The 17659-nt window shown below is 47.1% G+C and overlaps 1 protein-coding gene across 1 annotated transcript in view; it reads right to left on the bottom strand.

Moving 5' to 3' along the window:
• The window catches only part of PPP1R1B (protein phosphatase 1 regulatory inhibitor subunit 1B), a 308729-nt gene that overhangs the window by 91541 nt on the left and 199529 nt on the right, over positions 1-17659 (bottom strand). The window contains exon 4 of the mRNA XM_069634725.1: positions 10555-10630. Within this exon, the coding sequence (XP_069490826.1) occupies positions 10555-10630 (76 nt within the window). The remainder of the gene's footprint in view (positions 1-10554; positions 10631-17659) is intronic.

The following is a 17659-nucleotide window of genomic DNA, read 5'->3' as shown; positions in this document are numbered from 1 at the left end:
TCTTTTTCCGAGATTTTTCCCCATTTATACATTATTTCCTTAGTAGGCCATATGTTTAGTCTAAACCTCATAAAGTCCTGACGATGACTCGGATTGGGAGATTGGTGTAAGTATTTTTCAACCTGACCATAAACTTTATGTACAAACGGATTTCGATTGAATTTCTGTATATTCATACATGCTGCTCTTGTCTTTATCCAATCCGATTGCCATAATTTGATTTTAGCCTTGTTTGGGTTTTGTATCAACAAAGATTCAGGTATGTCTGCGCCTTTTAAGATTTTTCTTGCAAACGCACACCAAGATCTTGCAAATATTTCATTAGATGTTAATAAATAATTGGATAGAATCAAGAATAAGCCATTATTGTTTTCTCTCAGAATACAATTTCTATACAATGTACATATTTTCCATTTGTAAATTGCAAATACTGAGATGAGACCCAACTCGTGCCTAATTACCGGCATGGATTCAGACAATGGAAGTAGTAAAGACTTCTTCCAGTATTGATTTTCGTATTTCACCCAATAGGTATAATTTCGACATTTTTTTGATTCAGAACCATACAGGATGGTTGGAATGTACTTCTGTTTATAGTATACAATTAGTGGTTCAATGGAGAATTTACAATATTTGGCTCGAATAATTCTCATTTGAGATAAAGCTGTATTCTGTTTCAGGTGAAGATAATCTTCATATGGCTTATCCAGTTTGCAATTATTCACACATATTCCCAGATAGATATATGAGTGAACTACTTGCAAATTGGTATTTTGCAATCTCCACTGATTGCATTTTTGTCTATTTTTTAAGTCAAATTGCAATACTTATTTATTTTTTTTCGGTTAATGCTAATACACTTTTTAATGGCATACACATCCAGTGCATTCAGCATGTTCCGTAATCCAATTGGAGTTTTGGATATGAGAACCATATCATCTGCATAAAGAAGCCAATTAATTACTGACCCTTTTAATTTAATTGGATCTGTTATGAGGTTACGAAAGCCAAGGCCAATGTCAAGAATGAAGAAATTAAACAAGGCAGAGGCCAACAAACATCCTTGTTTAAGACCACGCGTGGTTTCAATCGGGTCTGTTAGATGTCCATCATTACTCAAGCGAATCTGGATAGAAGTATTAGAATGAAATTCCAGAATCCATTTTAGTATGTGCCAGGGGCAAGCCAAATCAATTAGTTTTTTTAATAGAAGTTCCCTAGGGACCAAGTCAAACGCTGCTCTAAAATCAACAAAGGCCATGTATATGGGTTGCTTGGTTTGTCTGCTCTGAGCAATAATCACATTCAGAGCAGTTAAATTGATCGCCGTACCCAGCCCTGGAATAAAGCCCGTTTGAAACGGGTCACGATGATTTAATTTATTCAGCCAGTTATTAAATTCATTTAGAATCAAACGCGCAAAGATCTTTCCCGGACAATCCAGGAGGGCGATAGGTCTATAAGATGTTGGATTGGCACGGTCCCCTTTCTTGCAAATCGGAAGAATCACAGATGTTTTCTAAGATTGAGGCAGTTTCCCAGATCTCATAATTTCAGAAAAAAGTATATATAGTATCTCTGCCCATAGAACAGAATCCTTCTTGATTAATGCATTATGAAGCCCATCCGGGCCAGAGGCTCGAGAAGTACTTAATTTAGCTATACAATAAATGATGTAATCTAGATCAAAATTAACCATATGATCGGCCACAATACCATTCCAATCAAGGCTCAGCTCTGGAAAAGGAGTGCGGTAGATGTTATCAAAGTGAATTATCCAATCGCGCTCCAAAACGGGATTAATCTGAACAGATGACTGATGTTTGCAACATGCAGAATTCAAAAGCGCCCAAATGCCCCCTGATGATTTGGCAAGGATCTGTTTCAGCATGGCTTCACCATCACGCTGATATTGTAAGGCGCGCCGACCTAAAAGCCATCTTTTGTACGTATACTTTAGCTGTTTTATCTGATCATAATTATCACTCAAATTCGTGGGGTGCCTAGACAACATCTTTATATTCCGTCTTAAATCACGCTTTTTGTTTTTTACCTCCAAGTCAAAACAGTGAAGATGATTAGGGCAACTACCAAGAGCTCTCAAACCTCCAGAAGAAAACATTTGCATTGCGTGTATATAGCAAGGGCTGTCAGAGACATTGTCTCCCCGTGGCTATCACTCAAAATGTGCTTATAACAGAGTAGTTTAGCCCTCGACCATTTTATACGATTACCCGCATTATTTACAATTAAGTTTGTTGAATGATAATTTACAGGTCTCGGTTGAGACAGGGGCCAATGACAGGTCAACGTTACTTGACTATGGTCACTCAATACTGTAGATTTTACATTAAAAGATAAAATCTTTGAGAAATGGTGGCTATTCACATAAATGTAATCCAACGTAGAATGACAGCCCTCGCTATGCCATGTACATCTAGGGGGAACATCTCCCTGAATCGCCCCATTCAACATCACATAATCTCTGTTAGCCATTAGCTTAATCCACCGATGTTCGTCCATAGTTCTAGAAGAAACAGATTCAGACAATAGATGTAGATTCAGATCACCCATAATGAAGGAGTCCACAATAGTTTTGTCCAATAAAAGCTGATCCAATATACCATTGAATTGATCAAAAAAGTCCTCTGAGGTTAGATGTTTCTTGCACCAATAAACATTTACAATGGCACAACAAGTTACACCTCTTTGTATTTTTATAATTTGAAAACATGGCGATGGAGATTTATGCCAGACCACGTCAACATTTTTATCCTTGCGGAAAGCCATCATTAGGCCTACCATCGGCCTCCCTGTACACGCTACGATGGCAGGAACTAAGTATATATCGTAGGCATCCCATACTGGGTAGTACGCAGCCACATCTCCTGGAGGACTATAATATCATACTGTAGAAGATCTTTACTTTCGGTGTTAATAAGGTGTTTAAAGCCCCTAGTGTTCCAGGAGATGAGGCTGATAGAGGTAACTACCCGGGATTGTTACGAACTACCACCATAATTATGGTGCATCCACGCATCATTGCTATTTGGACCAGCATTTGAAAATAAGCCATTTTTGGCCCCAAAAACTCTAGATTGAGATACCCTCGATTTATCCACCAATTGGTCTGGCTCATGCATATCTTGACTTAAAATAAAGCCCAGATTGTAAAAAGCAGTACGCGCTAGCCATAATGTATTGAGTATCACCCCAGATTGAATATACAACCTCGCCTCCGATAAATCAGGTGGGTTAACAAATTCCACTAAGTCAATGTCCGAGGAGGTTAGATCTTCTAAAGCCGTTATTTCGGCACAGATGTTAAGCACACTAGCATGATTCATATCATATCTGGCAAAGGGATGACCACAACATTTATTCAACAATCGATGATGCCTTTTATATTGTGCATGGCTCTTGATGGTGGAGGGAAAGGAACTGGGTTCACTATTTTGAGGTAGGATTGACCTACTTTCAGATTTTTGAAGAGCAGGTCTAGTAGGATTCATTGATACGAAGGCATCATTATCACCACTAGGCAGCCCGGTCCTTTCAAAAGCGAATTGAATTTCGGATAGGTGGTTTGGAGCATCTGACTGACTTCGTTGGATGTCTGTTTCTTAGAGACCAACATCAACTGTTTTATTTTTTCGTTCTCCTTGTCGTAATTTATGAAGGAGGCACGAATCTCATCACATAACTCTTGAAGCGTGCAGTCTTTAGATGTCACTGAACCTTCAACTATGTGAAGACTCTCAGCACGCAAGTTACATTGCAATGGCTCAATTGCAATCATGACCATAGGTATTGCTTGATTGTCTGGGACCATTTGCACTTGTGGATATTTCATTTGGTTTGAGACTGGAGTACAATCTAACGACTTTGACATAGGAACAGATTTTGCTAGCGATGTAAAAGCTGCTATCGCTACTAGGTCATCAAGAGGTTGATGTACTAAAGATGCCTTATTTTGAGACTGAGATTCATGATTTGAAGACAGACGCCTTTTTTTCCTTGATGCTGTAAGTAGTCTGGTTGCTTTCTTTTTGACATTAGACCTCTTGTTCACTTCACTAGAAAGCTGATTTACAGTGATAGGATCAGACTGACCTGGAACACCGAAAGAGGCTATTTTAATGTTAGTAAACAGCGGGGCCAGAGTTGTTATCGGATCTTTCTTAGGTGGTTCTTTGGTCATAGAAGAAGCCTCCATCGAACACACCTGTGGAACTACAGCAGCACTGTCATCAACAACAAGGTCAGAACAGGTAAATGATTTGGGCACATCTGTAGCAGGCTGAATGGAGACAACCTTATCAGATAAACAAGTCTGAGTCTCTTGACTAAAAGCATTAGTCAAGAGTTTAGGTTGTTGATAAAACTTTGTACTAATCTCATGCATGATGTTCGCATGGGATTGCTGAGTAATTTCAATCTGATTTTTTATTTTGTTGTCCAGCATCTCATATAACTTAGCCAAGGAAAGAAGCACCGTGTTCATTGCTGTAAGCGTGTTATTAAGAGCCGGCACTTCAGGAAAGGAAAATCTATTGTTATTAAATGTCGCCTGAGGGTCCCGAATGAAATATGGATAATTATCCATGGGTGCCTGAAATTGTGTACGCCTAGGTGTAGGTGCTACAAAAGAGAGGGACCTATTGGACATAATGGGCGAAGATTTATCGAAGAGAACAGGCGATTTATACAGCTCTTGCTTGTCTTGATCCTCATGTTTGTGCTGTTGGACAGAGGGGCCTTCACTAAGTGGCAAACTCTGCCCCCTAGTTCCATCATTGAGGTGTATAAGATCGCCTGAGTTGGAGCAAATATATTGTACTTCAGCGGCAATATGTTCATGATCACTTGATGAGTTCATGAACTCAATTGCTTCATCATCAATTTCACCCATCAATGTCAATTTGTGTGGGCCATTCTTAGCAAATGCTGAGCCTGAACTGAACATAAGGGTGGATTTCCAGGCTCTATGCCGTTTAAGCCTGACAGTAAGTCAATCGTGGCTTCAGGTATTTGAGTTATGCATATATCGCCTGATCCGCAAGCTAAAGCAATCGAGGCATCAGCTATTTCTTTATTAAGAATGGTTGCTGGTATTTTGTTCTGCTTTGGTGAATTCTCCTTCACCCGAGCTTCTTGTTTCTGAGCGGCAACTGATAGAGAGCACAATGATTTTAAATCAGGCACACTAGTTGTATCCTTAATAGGAACATTTTTCATGTTGGAGCCGTCTACTTTACAAAAATTACGAATGTCAACATTTAAAGAAATAGAGCATTGTTTTTTCTTTTCAAGATTCTCTTTAACTCTCTTTGCTAAGAATACCTTTCGAGATTCCAAAGGAGAGATATTATATAAATCAGCATTAATTTTTGGCATACCAGCTTTTAAAGACATACTGGATTTAGACATAATATGCAGTACTACCGTATCAAAATGAAGAGAATAAGAGTCAGGTTATCAGTAATCAGATTAGAATGCCACCACTAGAGCGTTGATGAAGTGATGGCACTTTTACCTTTAGTCTTACCCGTGTACATCAACAGCAAGGGGCACGCTAAGAAGATTATTTTGCAGAGCACACCCCACTCCCCGTTCACCGTTAACAGTGAACTTAAATGTACTTCGATGTGCGCGTGCATGTGCGCTGCACACTGGGTAAAAGTACACGATGGGAGGAGGGCCAGGGGGCGGGAATTACCCACGCACCAATCACTATGGCTCTACAAACAGAAAAAGAGAAGGGAGTGTCAGTTTAAACACACGGAAGTCAGATATGCAAATTTCAATTCAAAAGACTACAGCTACGAAGTAAAACATGAACAAAGCACACGTGGCCGTAATGAGAAAATGTCTGTGCTGACAAGGTGGTCGTAATGAGGAGGTGGTCGCAATGAAAGTCTCCAGTTCAAAGTTACCTAAGTCAGGCAAACTCCTGTGCAGCACTTAATGACGTCCGCCTTCAGTGCAGCAGTCCTCTGCTTATTGCAGGATCACGAGAGAACACACAGAAGTCCTTGCGCAGCGAAAATGCTGGGAAAATGCAAGCAGCTCGAACACACTGTCAACAGTGAACAGTGTACTTAAATGTACTTCGAAGTAACATTTCTACTCTTGAGTAATTTTTCAGAAGCACCATCTCTGTTCCTCCTATGGTGCCGACTAATACTCCTGGGTGTCTTCCATTCTCTTGTTGTAATACTTAGTAATATGTCAGATGCAACATCCATGCTCTTCCTGTACTGTTTGCCAATAATGCAGATGTACCATTACTGTTCTTCTTAAAGTACTCAGTAATACTTCACGAGCAACCGTTCTACTCTTGCTGTAGTACTCAGTTATATTTCGGGAGCACTGGCTCTGCTCTTCCTGTGGTTCTCAATAATACTCCTGATAGTCAGTACCCTTCTCTTGCAATAGTGCTTAGTAATACTTCAGATGCAGCATCCCTGTGCTCCCTATAGTACTCAGCAGTCATTCAGATAGACCATACCTGTTGTTCTTATAGTACTCAGTAATACGCCAGAAGCTACATTTCACCTCCAGCTTTAGTACTCAGTAATACTTCAGAAGCACCATTCCTGCTCTTGATAACGTCCCTGGTAGTACATAGCAAGCTTCCTGTAGTACTCAGTAATAAGCCCCTTTGCGTTCTCATGCTCTTCCTGTATTACTCAGCAATACTTCAGATGCACCATCTCTGCACTTCCTTCAGTGCCCCTCCTTTGCCCATGGCACTCAGTAATAGCCGAGAGACATCATCCCTGCTCTTCCTGTGATATTTAGTAATACTACAGGTGCACCTCTGCAAGGGGGCAGTATTTACTGCTAGTGAGTCACCCTTGGCAACCCCCCCGCTGGCAGGCATCAGGTAATGCTTTTCCCTACCTCTCCTCTACTATATGTAGGACTCAGTGATATGTTAGACACCCCCTTCCTGGCTTCTTCTGTTCCGGTAGTACTCGAGTACTCGGGTATACTTTGGATCCTCTCCTCCCTGGTACCTCAGAGGAAGATTTTCCAATCGGTGCCGCTGCACCCACACCACCGTTCCACCCCCTGAATGCCCCCACTCCCCACTCTACCACACTCCTATCTTGAGGGGCCGCTTTGTGACAGTCACCTTTGCCCCCCCTCCTCCTCACCTGTTTATCAAAGCAACCCCCCCCCCCCCGCCCTCCCGGCCTCCTGACATGAGTGTGAAATGCAATAAACTGCGTCCATTGGCTCTCGCACAAGGTCATGAAGCTGACGACGGAAAAAACCTGAATAATGGAGGAGGCGGCCCGATAACCCTCACAGGGTCCTCATCCACCTCCTCTCCCCCCTGGATAAGGGGGAGGGTGCAAGCAAAAACAAGCGGCAAAAGTTGCCAAAAGCCCACGAAGGGCGAACAAAGGAAAGGGGCGTGGTAGAGGGAGGATAAGTTGGTTGGGGAGCTTGTAACCGAATAGAAGATGGAGATGAACCTACTGCGGGTGCAGTATAATGAGCGAGTGGGCCAGACAGCTGGGTGAAAAAACAGGAGCCGGTGGATGAGCCATTGCATAACCGGAAGGGTCTTCACTCTTTCGGACAAGCGCCTCTTGGGAGCCTAAACGGCAGGGGAGTTTGGGGTGGTAGCAATGAGGGCTCAGCTCCCACCCCACCCCCCAAAAAATATGGCGCTCCCTCGGCCAGGAACACCTGCAGGAGCAGGCGGGTCTCGGATGTGAAGGGCTGGGGGAGTGGTGCCTAGTATGGACTTTGGCAGGAAGGAGGGAGGAAGCTGGCGAGTACAGCTGGAACGGGGTGCTAGGGATGAAATGGGCCCAGCCGCAAGGGCTTAGTCACACGTTGCTGGGTAAGCAGCAGAGGCCCTAACTATTGAGCACCTGAACTCTTTTTGGGATTGGGGTATAAACTCTTGGAATTGTAAGATGAGCGATAAACAAAAGGAGGTAGCCGGAGGGGGAGCCACGGTGGACGGTAACTCACCAGTGGCGTGGCGGTGTTTGGGCGACCAAGCACAAGAGACAGACTCCGAATGAGCCATGAGGAAGCCGGAAGGGTCTTCGCTCTTCTCGGACCAGCACCTCTTGGGAGCCTAACGGCAGGGGCGTCTGGTGGTAACAATAAGGGCTCAGCTTCCCCCGAAAAAACAGCGTTCTCCCCGCCCACGAACACCTGCATGGGCAGGCGGGGCTCAGGCACAAAGGGTTGGGGGAGTTGGGCCGACTATGGACTTGGTGCAAAGGAATAGGGGGAAGTAGGTGTGGGATACGGAGCAGGCGCCACACTTGCAGACTCATTTTCACTAATGTGTACAGTGATTCTTTATGTTGTGAAAATAAATCTGCGGCCAAGATTGCCATTTTGAAGAACTGTCACATTCTAGTATTTTACTAGGGGGCACAGAGGGAAACAGAAGAATGAGCAAAATGTGGCTTATTGGCTTATGGGTACGACTGGACAAATGCAAGGGTTATCTGTGTGTTTATCAGCGCCCACTGATCACAGGTCGACTGTGGCTTTTGGGCCCGCCCTCTGACCCTAGCTAACCTGGATGCTCATGTTCCCACCATAAGGCACCCGGGCACCTGTGATATTGGGTCATTCCCAACCACAGGGTTCCAAATTGCCAGGAGCTGGCAGCTATTTAGCTCCTGGTTGTAGCCAAGGGGAGCCCGGTTAGCTTGAAACCAATAGTTGCCAGGCGCTACTTTAGACTCCCCAGCCAAGTGGTGCCGTACAAACCTATGTTATATTAAGTGTGTAGGTTTAACAATGTGTATACAAGAAAAATAAGGACACACCTAAGGGTCATTGCATAATATATAGTTACCCAAAATCAGAGTTTGCATCTTCTATGGCCGGGAGGATAGCTCAGGGGCAACGTGTTTGTCTTGGAAGCAAGACAACACATAGCAACACAGGTTCGAATCCAGAACTTGCACTTAGAAACTGGTCCATGGTATTAAGCGCCTTATAAAAGAACAATTATAATGTACTAGCTCCTGGTTCCCCCTAGTTGCCTAAGGTGTGATGACTGATACCCAGGAGCTGCTTTCTGCTCCTGGCAAACCAATCCTAACTTCGATCCTTGCAACCACGCCCCCTCGCCCCTGGGAACTACTGCAACTGGATCAGCCCCACACCCCACCCCTGACCCAAAGTCACCTACTTATTTTTGGGAATCTCCAACTCTGCTCTCTGACCGCAAGTCAACTGGTAAGGGGCCCGCACTGGGACTGCCAGTAATCCCAGTGCTACTGTAGTATTATACGACCCCTACCCACGACCCCCGGCCACCTCTGTGATACTGGGGTAGCCCACCCCTCTCCGCTCAGCCAGGTCACGTGATGTTTGTCCACATGCACCCATGCTCCCTGACCGCCCATCACTTAGGATGAGCTTTTGCACTCACATATGTTCAGAGTGAGACATTTCGTGTAAGGTCGCTTTCTATACAAGTCGTGTCTGTCTGCCTGCTTCTCTGCCTGTCTGGCTGCTGCCTGTCTAGCACCCTGCCTGCAAGGTTTTAGAGAAACAAGGTGTACATACATCAAGGAAACACGGTGGACCGACATTTAAGGGAAACTAGAGACTATGGAGTAAGGGGTGGGTGGCAGGGAAACACGAGAGAATGTGGAGGGGCCAGGGAAAGGTGGAGAGAGTTGGGAGGGGGAAGGGATCAGGGAAGGCAGGGGAGAAAGGGACGAAAGACAACTGCGCTGGCAGAGGGGGGAAGGCTGGAAGGGGACAGGGGAGAGGACGTGAAAGGGAAGGGGCTGGGGGAGGAAAAGGGGAGCAGGCAGGATTGGCGAGTGGTGTGGGCTGTGCCTTATTTAAACACCCAAGGGCCCCGTTTCCAGGTATCCGCGGAGGGAGCTGGCAGAGCGAAATGCCCCCACGCGAGAGATTGCCAGGCCAGGAGCTCATCATTTCAAACATAAACTGGAAAGCACATTACAAATAAACGCCTTGTTTTCAGGCGCAAGCCCCACCGGTCACACTGCTTTCTTGGCAGGTAAATGCTTACCAAATTCTGGGCTGCGAGCCCATGGCGGCGCCACGCCCCCTGGGTTTATTTAAAATAACAAACAGATTAACCATTTCTGTTAAGTTTGGAAGCCATTCCAGGAACGCAGACGACAGGGCAGATGAAGTGGGGGTGCGTGCAAGCAGTGCCTGCCCGCTTTGCGTGCCTGGTCTGTGTTCTCTGTACCACTGTGCTCCCATGCCAGCCTAATAACCTTCGGCTCGCCCCTGACTGTATGTGCCCCCTCCCTGCACTGCCTCACTGTACCCACGTTTATGGCTGCCCGTACCCCGTTAACCAAACGCTTGCTTTATGCCAGTGTACGTCCCTGCCTGTCAAGTATTCTGTAGATGGGCAGTCCTGCGTTTTCTTATCCTGCTGGCACGTGTACATAAGAGGGTACTGGGTGAGCATCTCCGTAATGGTAGGGGGCCGTTGCCATGTTTGCCACTGGGCATTGAATGCTTGCCCGTCGCCCCTCTGCTGCCTACTTCCCACTTACAAGAACTCCATACCTTTAAGTGAGGGCGGGACGTAGCTACACGGGGCGGGTCTCTTGGATTTCAGCAGATGTCCTTCTCCAGCAGGCCTCTAGAAAACAGAAGAACAGTCAGAATAGACGGGGGGCAAAGAGACACATAACAGAGGGGCAGATGGGCATGACCAGGGCCATCAGATGGGGAGACAAGACTTCAGCCGATACAGGCACAGGTGCATCCATCTAGAGGTACAGGCCGGCATTGCCATGGATAGCAGGGATGAGAGAAGCAATACATAGCCCATAGACTGGCATTTCCAGGGATAGCAGGTGTGACAGAGGAGAAACACACAGGCAAGAAATAGTCCATAGACCAACGTTACCAGGGATATCAGGTGTGACATGGGGGCAACACACAGGCAAGAAATAGCCCATAGACCGGCATTGATAGGGATATCAAGTGTGACAGAGGGGCAACACACAGGCATGAAATAGCCCATAGACCGGCATTACCAGGGATATCAGGTGTGACAGAGGTGAATCTGCAGGTAACAAGGGACAGGTGCATCAATCGATAGCTATAGACCGGTATTGCCAGAGATATCAGGTATGACACGAAGGCCACACACAGGCAATACATAGCATGTAGACTGGGATTGCCAGGATATCAGGTGTGACAGAGAAGCAACACACAGGCAAGAAATGACCCATAGACCAGCATTTCCAGGGATATCAGGTGTAACAGAGGAGAAACATACAGGCAAGAAAGAGTCCATAGACCGGCATTTCCAGGGATATCAGGTGTGACAGAGGAGAAACACACAGGCAAGAAATAGTCCTTAGACCAGCATTAATAGTGATATCAGGTGTGAAACAGGAGCAACACACAGGCAAGAAATATAGACCGGCATTTCCAGGGATATCAGGTGTGACAGAGGGACAACACACAGGCCAGAAATAGCCAATAGACCAACATGAACAGGGATATCAGGTGTGAAACAGGAGCAACACACAGGCAAGAAATAGCCCATAGACCGGCCTTTCCAGGGATTTCAGGTGTGACAGAGAGACAACACGCAGGCATTAAATAGCCCATAGACCGGCCTTTCCAGGGATATCAGGTGTGACAGAGGGACAACACGCAGGCAATAAATAGCCCATAGACCGGCATTAACAGGGATATCAGGTGTGACAGAGGTGAATCTGCAGGTAACAAGGGACAGGTGCATCAATCGATAGCTATAGACCGGTATTGCCAGAGATATCAGGTATGACACGAACGCCACACACAGGCAATAAATAGCATGTAGACTGGGATTGCCAGGATATCAGGTGTGACAGAGAAGCAACACACAGGCAAGAAATAACCCATAGACCAGCATTTCCAGGAATATCAGGTCTAACAGAGGAGAAACACACAGGCAAGAAATAGTCCATAGACCGGCATTACCAGGGATATCAGGTGTGAAACAGGAGCAACACACAGGCATGAAATAGCCCATAGACCGGCATTTCCAGGGATATCAGGTGTGAAACAGGAGCAACACATAGGCATGAAATAGCCCATAGACCGGCATTTCCAGGGATATCAGGTGTGACAGAGGGACAACACACAGGCAAGAAATAGCCTATAGACCAATATTAACAGAGATATCAGGTGTGGAACAGGAGCAACACACAGGCAAGAAATAGCCCATAGACCGGCATTAACAGGGATATCATGTGTGACAGAGGGACAACACGCAGGCAGGAAATAGCCTATAAACCGACATTACCAGGGATATCAGGTGTGACAGAGGGAAAACACACAGGCAAGAAATAGCTTATAGACCGGCATTTCCAGGGATATCAGGTGTGACAGAGAAGCAGCACACAGGCAAGAAATAGCCTATATACCCGCATTTCCAGGGATATCAGGTGTGACAGAGGGACAACACAGAGTCAAGAAATAGCCCATAGACCGGCATTTCCAGGGATATTAGGTGTGACAGAGGGACAACACACAGGCAGGAAATAGCCTATAAGCCAACATTACCAGGGATATCAGGTGTGACAGAGGGACAACACACAGGCAAGAAAGAGCCTATATACCCGCATTTCCAGGGATATCAGGTGTGACAGAGGGACAACACAGAGTCACGAAATAGCCCATAGACCGGCATTTCCAGGGATGTCAGGTGTGACAGAGGAACAACACAGAGTCAAGAAATAGCCCATAGACCGGCATTTCCAGGGATATCAGGTGTGACAGAGGGACAACACACAGGCAAGAAAGAGCCTATATACCCGCATTTCCAGGGATATCAGGTGTGACAGAGGGACAACACAGAGTCAAGAAATAGCCCATAGACCGGCATTTCCAGGGATATCAGGTGTGACAGAGGGACAACACAGATGCAAAAAATAGCATATAGACCAACATTACCAGGGATATCAGTTGTGACATAGGTGAATCTGCAGGTAACAAGGGACAGGTGCATCAATCGATAGCTGTAGACCGGTATTGCCAGAGATATCAGGTATGACACTGAGGCCAGGCACAGGCAATAAATAGCTTACGGACTATCATTGCCAGGGATATCAGGTGAAGCAACAAACGGGCAAGAAATAGCCCATAGACTGGCATTGCCAGGGATATGATATGATATGGCATTTATAACGCGCCTATACACAAGTCTTTCAAGGCGCGACGAGGCAAGGGAGGGGAAACAGAGGAAAGACAAAGACAATGATCCTACTAGGCCCGGTGTCATTCAGATCACGCAAGTGCATGAGAAGGGGGAGGGGAAGTGCGGGGACGGGGGAGGGGACAGTGCAGTAAATGGGATAATAGAATAAATAAATGGCAGGTGTGACAGAGGAGCAACACACAGGCAAGAAATAGCCCATAGACCCCCATTACCAGGGATATGAGGTGTGACAGAGGGAAAACACACAGGCAAGAAATAGCCCATAGACCAACATTAACAGAGATATCAGGTGTGGAACAGGAGCAACACACAGGCAAGAAATAGCCCATAGACCGGCATTACCAGGGATATGAGGTGTGACAGAGGGAAAACACACAGGCAAGAAATAGCCCATAGACCAACATTAACAGAGATATCAGGTGTGGAACAGGAGCAACACACAGGCAAGAAATAGCCCATAGACCGGCATTACCAGGGATATGAGGTGTGACAGAGGGAAAACACACAGGCAGGAAATAGCCTATAGACCAACATTACAAGAGATATCAGATGTGACAGAGAAGCAACACACAGACAAGACATATCCCATAGACCAGCATTTCCAGGGATACCAGGTGTGACAGAGAAGCATCACACGGGTAAGAAATAGCCCATAGATCATCATTTTCAGGGATATCAGGTGTGACAGAGGGGCAACACACAGGCAATACATATCCCATAGACCAGCATTGACAGGTGTTAAGATGGGTTTCTGAACTGTGGCCTGGTGGGCAGAGGTCCAGAAGGCCAGCCTAGTTTCTTGAAACAGGGTAACATTCTGGACAAACCAGACCAATCAAGTTAGCATTGGCGGCGATCAAGACTAGGGCTCAGGAGGGGAGAGGGTGATCGAAAGCCCACAATGAGCACACACAGTAAATTACACTACAAATTACTCTCAATCAGGTGTCTATATCAAAATACATATACATTTATTAAAGGCCTTTTAAATCATACACCAAATATATGTCAGCAGTAATAACTAAACCAACACAACATTACTATTAAACATATATACAGTCACCAATGGCCTAAAGGAATAGTGCATAGTAAGGGTCCACAACCTGTGACGAAAGGGAGCAAACAGTGCAAATCTCGTTCAGGCAGTCCTTCACTTTAGCAACCCTAACTGAAAGGCAGTCCAGTCCCTAAGATGAGTGGAGCCTTGTGCTCAAAATTACTTTTGGTGCTGGCGCACGCGATCATGCGGTTGGGGCAAAATGGGGTCTCTAGCAGGGGCTGTAGTGACTCAGGAAGGTGGGTGAGGCAGTGAAGAATAAGTTCCCACTAGCTGAGGAGGCTCTCCCCAAGAGGGCAGAACAGGATCCAAGAGTTTGGAATAGCTCGGTAGCACAGTCTACCTCGATAAAGAAGAGTGGCCCTCAAGGGTCACTCGTGCATAAAAATAGATGGATGTGCCATGTGCCACCGGTAAGGATTGCAAGTACTTACCAACCCTCGGCACACTACAGACCAAACTTCAGCAGTCGGGTCCACTTCGGTTGCAAGTTAAAATCCTGCAGCTGCGCAGTCCTGTGGCTTTCAGGGGCTGCGATCCAGGCATGATTCCGTGGTGGGACAGTGGTGATTTCTCCGTTGCTAATGAAGGGATCAGGCCAATTCTGCTGCAGCGAGTCTGAGGGCACAGGGGGGCACAGCAGCTAGGCACCCACAAAGTTCGGCATCACAGCTGGGCGACAAGGTGACCATGTTTGCTCGGGTTCAGGCATACTCTCCTAATTCCCGACCTGGGAATGCCATGCTAGGTGTATGAAACTCAGCAGGAGAATGCATTATACACAGAGCTTACAGTCTTCAAAGTCTCAAAGCCTCAGGCCAACCTTCACCTATTTGATAGACAATTCCTGCGCCTCATCAACTTCCTTTCCCCTCCTGCTGTCCCCCCTCCTCTGTCCTCGGCTACCTTGCTTCCACCCTCCCTCCCTGCCCCCTCCTGTGCTCCTTCACCTCCGCAGGGCGTACCTCTGATCTGTACCCCTCCCCGGAAGTCCTTCAAGGTTGGCAACCACATTGCCACTCTTAATTCTCGCTCTGCCGTCAAACATTCCTCTGACGATCTGTCGCCTTCTTGAGGAACTGGACCTTGACGTCCTCGGTCTCACTGAGACTTGGTTCACGGATAGCTCTGTCACCAGCTTTGACACACTCCTACCTGACGGCTACAAGATCCTCTCCGTGCCCAGGCCCAACCGTGCTGGGGGGGTGGGGCCCTTATCTTCCCTGAGTGGATTCCTGCCACTGTTACTCCCACGCAGACCTACCGCTCTTTCGAATGCCTTGTCTGCTGACTCTCTCTCCTAGCCATTCCCTTACCATGGCTACTATCTATCAGCCACCTGATAAAATGTCCTCCTTCTTCTCCGAGTGGACGGACCTCTCCTCCTCACTCCTGTCCTCAACCACTCAACTCCTCTTTCTTGGAGATTTCAACATCCACCTGGATGCCTCCTGTCCCCCCTCTGGACTCTTTCGCGACCTCTGCGACTCTCTCTCACTCTCTATTCTCCCGTCTGGGCCGACTCATTCTGCAGGGCACACTCTTGATGCTCTGATCTCTTCTGACCTTCCCCTCTCTGTCCCTCTCTCCACTCCTCTCTCCTGGAGTGATCCCTTTCTCCTATCCTCCCACCTCACCTTCCCTACCCTACAGGCTAAGCCACCCTCATCACTGCCACCCTCCTTCTCGATCATCCGACCCATGAAGCGCGTGTCAGTTGAGGCTTTTTCTGCCACCTTCTCACCCCCCCTCCCCCTTCGGCTGACTCCCACCCTGACACAGCCCTCTCCACTCTTCACTCTGCTATATCTGATACTCTTGATATCCTTGCCCCTGTCATGAGAATCCGCCTGAAGCCCAAAGCCAAATGTAACTCCTGGTATGACTCGGATCTCGTCACCCTTAAACGCAAGTGCAGGGTGGCAGAGAGGAAATGGCGTGCTTCATGTGCATTCTCTGACAAACTGGCCTGCCGCCTGCTCCAAAGGCAATACCGGCTCTCTATTCTCACTAAGAAGAGAGCCCTTATCCAAGCCTGCATCTCTGCGGCATCTAACAATTCGGCTGAACTCTTTAAAATCTGCAAGGAGCTGGCCAACCCTGCTGCAGTCTCTACCGCTCCTGTCCCCTACCAGGCCCTCTGCACGGCACTGGCCTCTCACTTCATTTAAAAAACTCAGGACATCCTGTCCTCACCCTCCTCCTATCACCTCCCCCCCTCTATGCCCTGCTCTTCCTCTGGCCCTTCTGCAGCCACCCCTCTGCCTTTCCCCTTTTTTCTGCTGACGAGGTTTCGAGACAAGTCCGATCTATGAAAGTCACGTCAAAACAGGTCCACCCATGCTCCTCCAAAACTATCAAGGACCACATTGACTCCTTGGCTCCTGCCCTGGCTGACTTCTGCAATCACTCCTTCGCCTCTGGAGTCTTCCCATCCCCCCTCAAGCACTCCCTTGTGCACCCCCTTCTTAAGAAACCCTCTTCCAACCCCTCATGCCCGGCTAACTATCGCCAAATCTCTATCACTCCCTTCCTGGGCAAGCACCTGGAGAAGCTGGCCATCTCCCAGCTTAATCTCCATGCTGAATCTGTTGGTAGTCTTCACGACCATCAGTCTGGCTTCAGAGCTACCAGAAGCATGGAAACTGCTCTCCTGAACATCCGTGAGGACCTGCTCTCAAACATTGAATCTAACACTCCATGTGTTCTCATTTTGCTTGATCTCTCTTCTGCCTTTGATACTGTCAATCATGCCATCCTGCTCAACCGTCTCCGTGATAACCTGGGTATCACTGGTCAGGCTCTGGCGTGGCTGACCTCTTTCCTCTCCAATCGACCCTCCCAGGTCCAACAGGGGTCCTTCCTCTCTGACATCTTTTTCTCTACCTGTGGTGTCCCCCAGGGATCTAACCTCTCTCCCTGGCTTTTCAACCAGTACCTCGCACTTCTTGCCCACTGAATCGCCGCCCTCTGCCCCAACTTTCAGTGCTATGCGCATGATACCCAGCTCATTTTCAGGCTACCTTCGGCCTCCTCTTCTCCTTCCCTCATCTCTGACTGTCTTTCTGCTATCCAGGAATGGTGTGCCGCCAATGACCTCTGCCTTAATGCCAGTAAGACTGAGATTCTACTCATCGGCACACCCACTCCCTTCTTCCCTGCAGCTCTCTGGCCGGCCTCTCTTGGCCCTCTTCCTGCTCTTACCTGCAAGGCAAAAAACCTTGGGGTCATCTTCGACTCCACACTCTCCTTCTCTCCTCACATATCTGACGTCTCTAAGAAGTCACACTACCAGCTACACCTCCTCAGAGGTATCCTTCCTTTCGTCTACTTCCCCCAGAAGCTCGCTGTCTCTAGAGCCCTGGTTCTCTCGAAGCTGGATTACTGTAACAGCC

This window comes from Ambystoma mexicanum, chromosome 13 (assembly GCF_040938575.1).
Source record: "Ambystoma mexicanum isolate Mex_15411 chromosome 13, UKY_AmexF1_1, whole genome shotgun sequence".
Taxonomy (NCBI): Eukaryota; Metazoa; Chordata; class Amphibia; order Caudata; family Ambystomatidae; genus Ambystoma; species Ambystoma mexicanum.
Note: the sequence above shows the minus strand (reverse complement) of the source record. Positions and strands in the feature narration are given on the sequence as shown.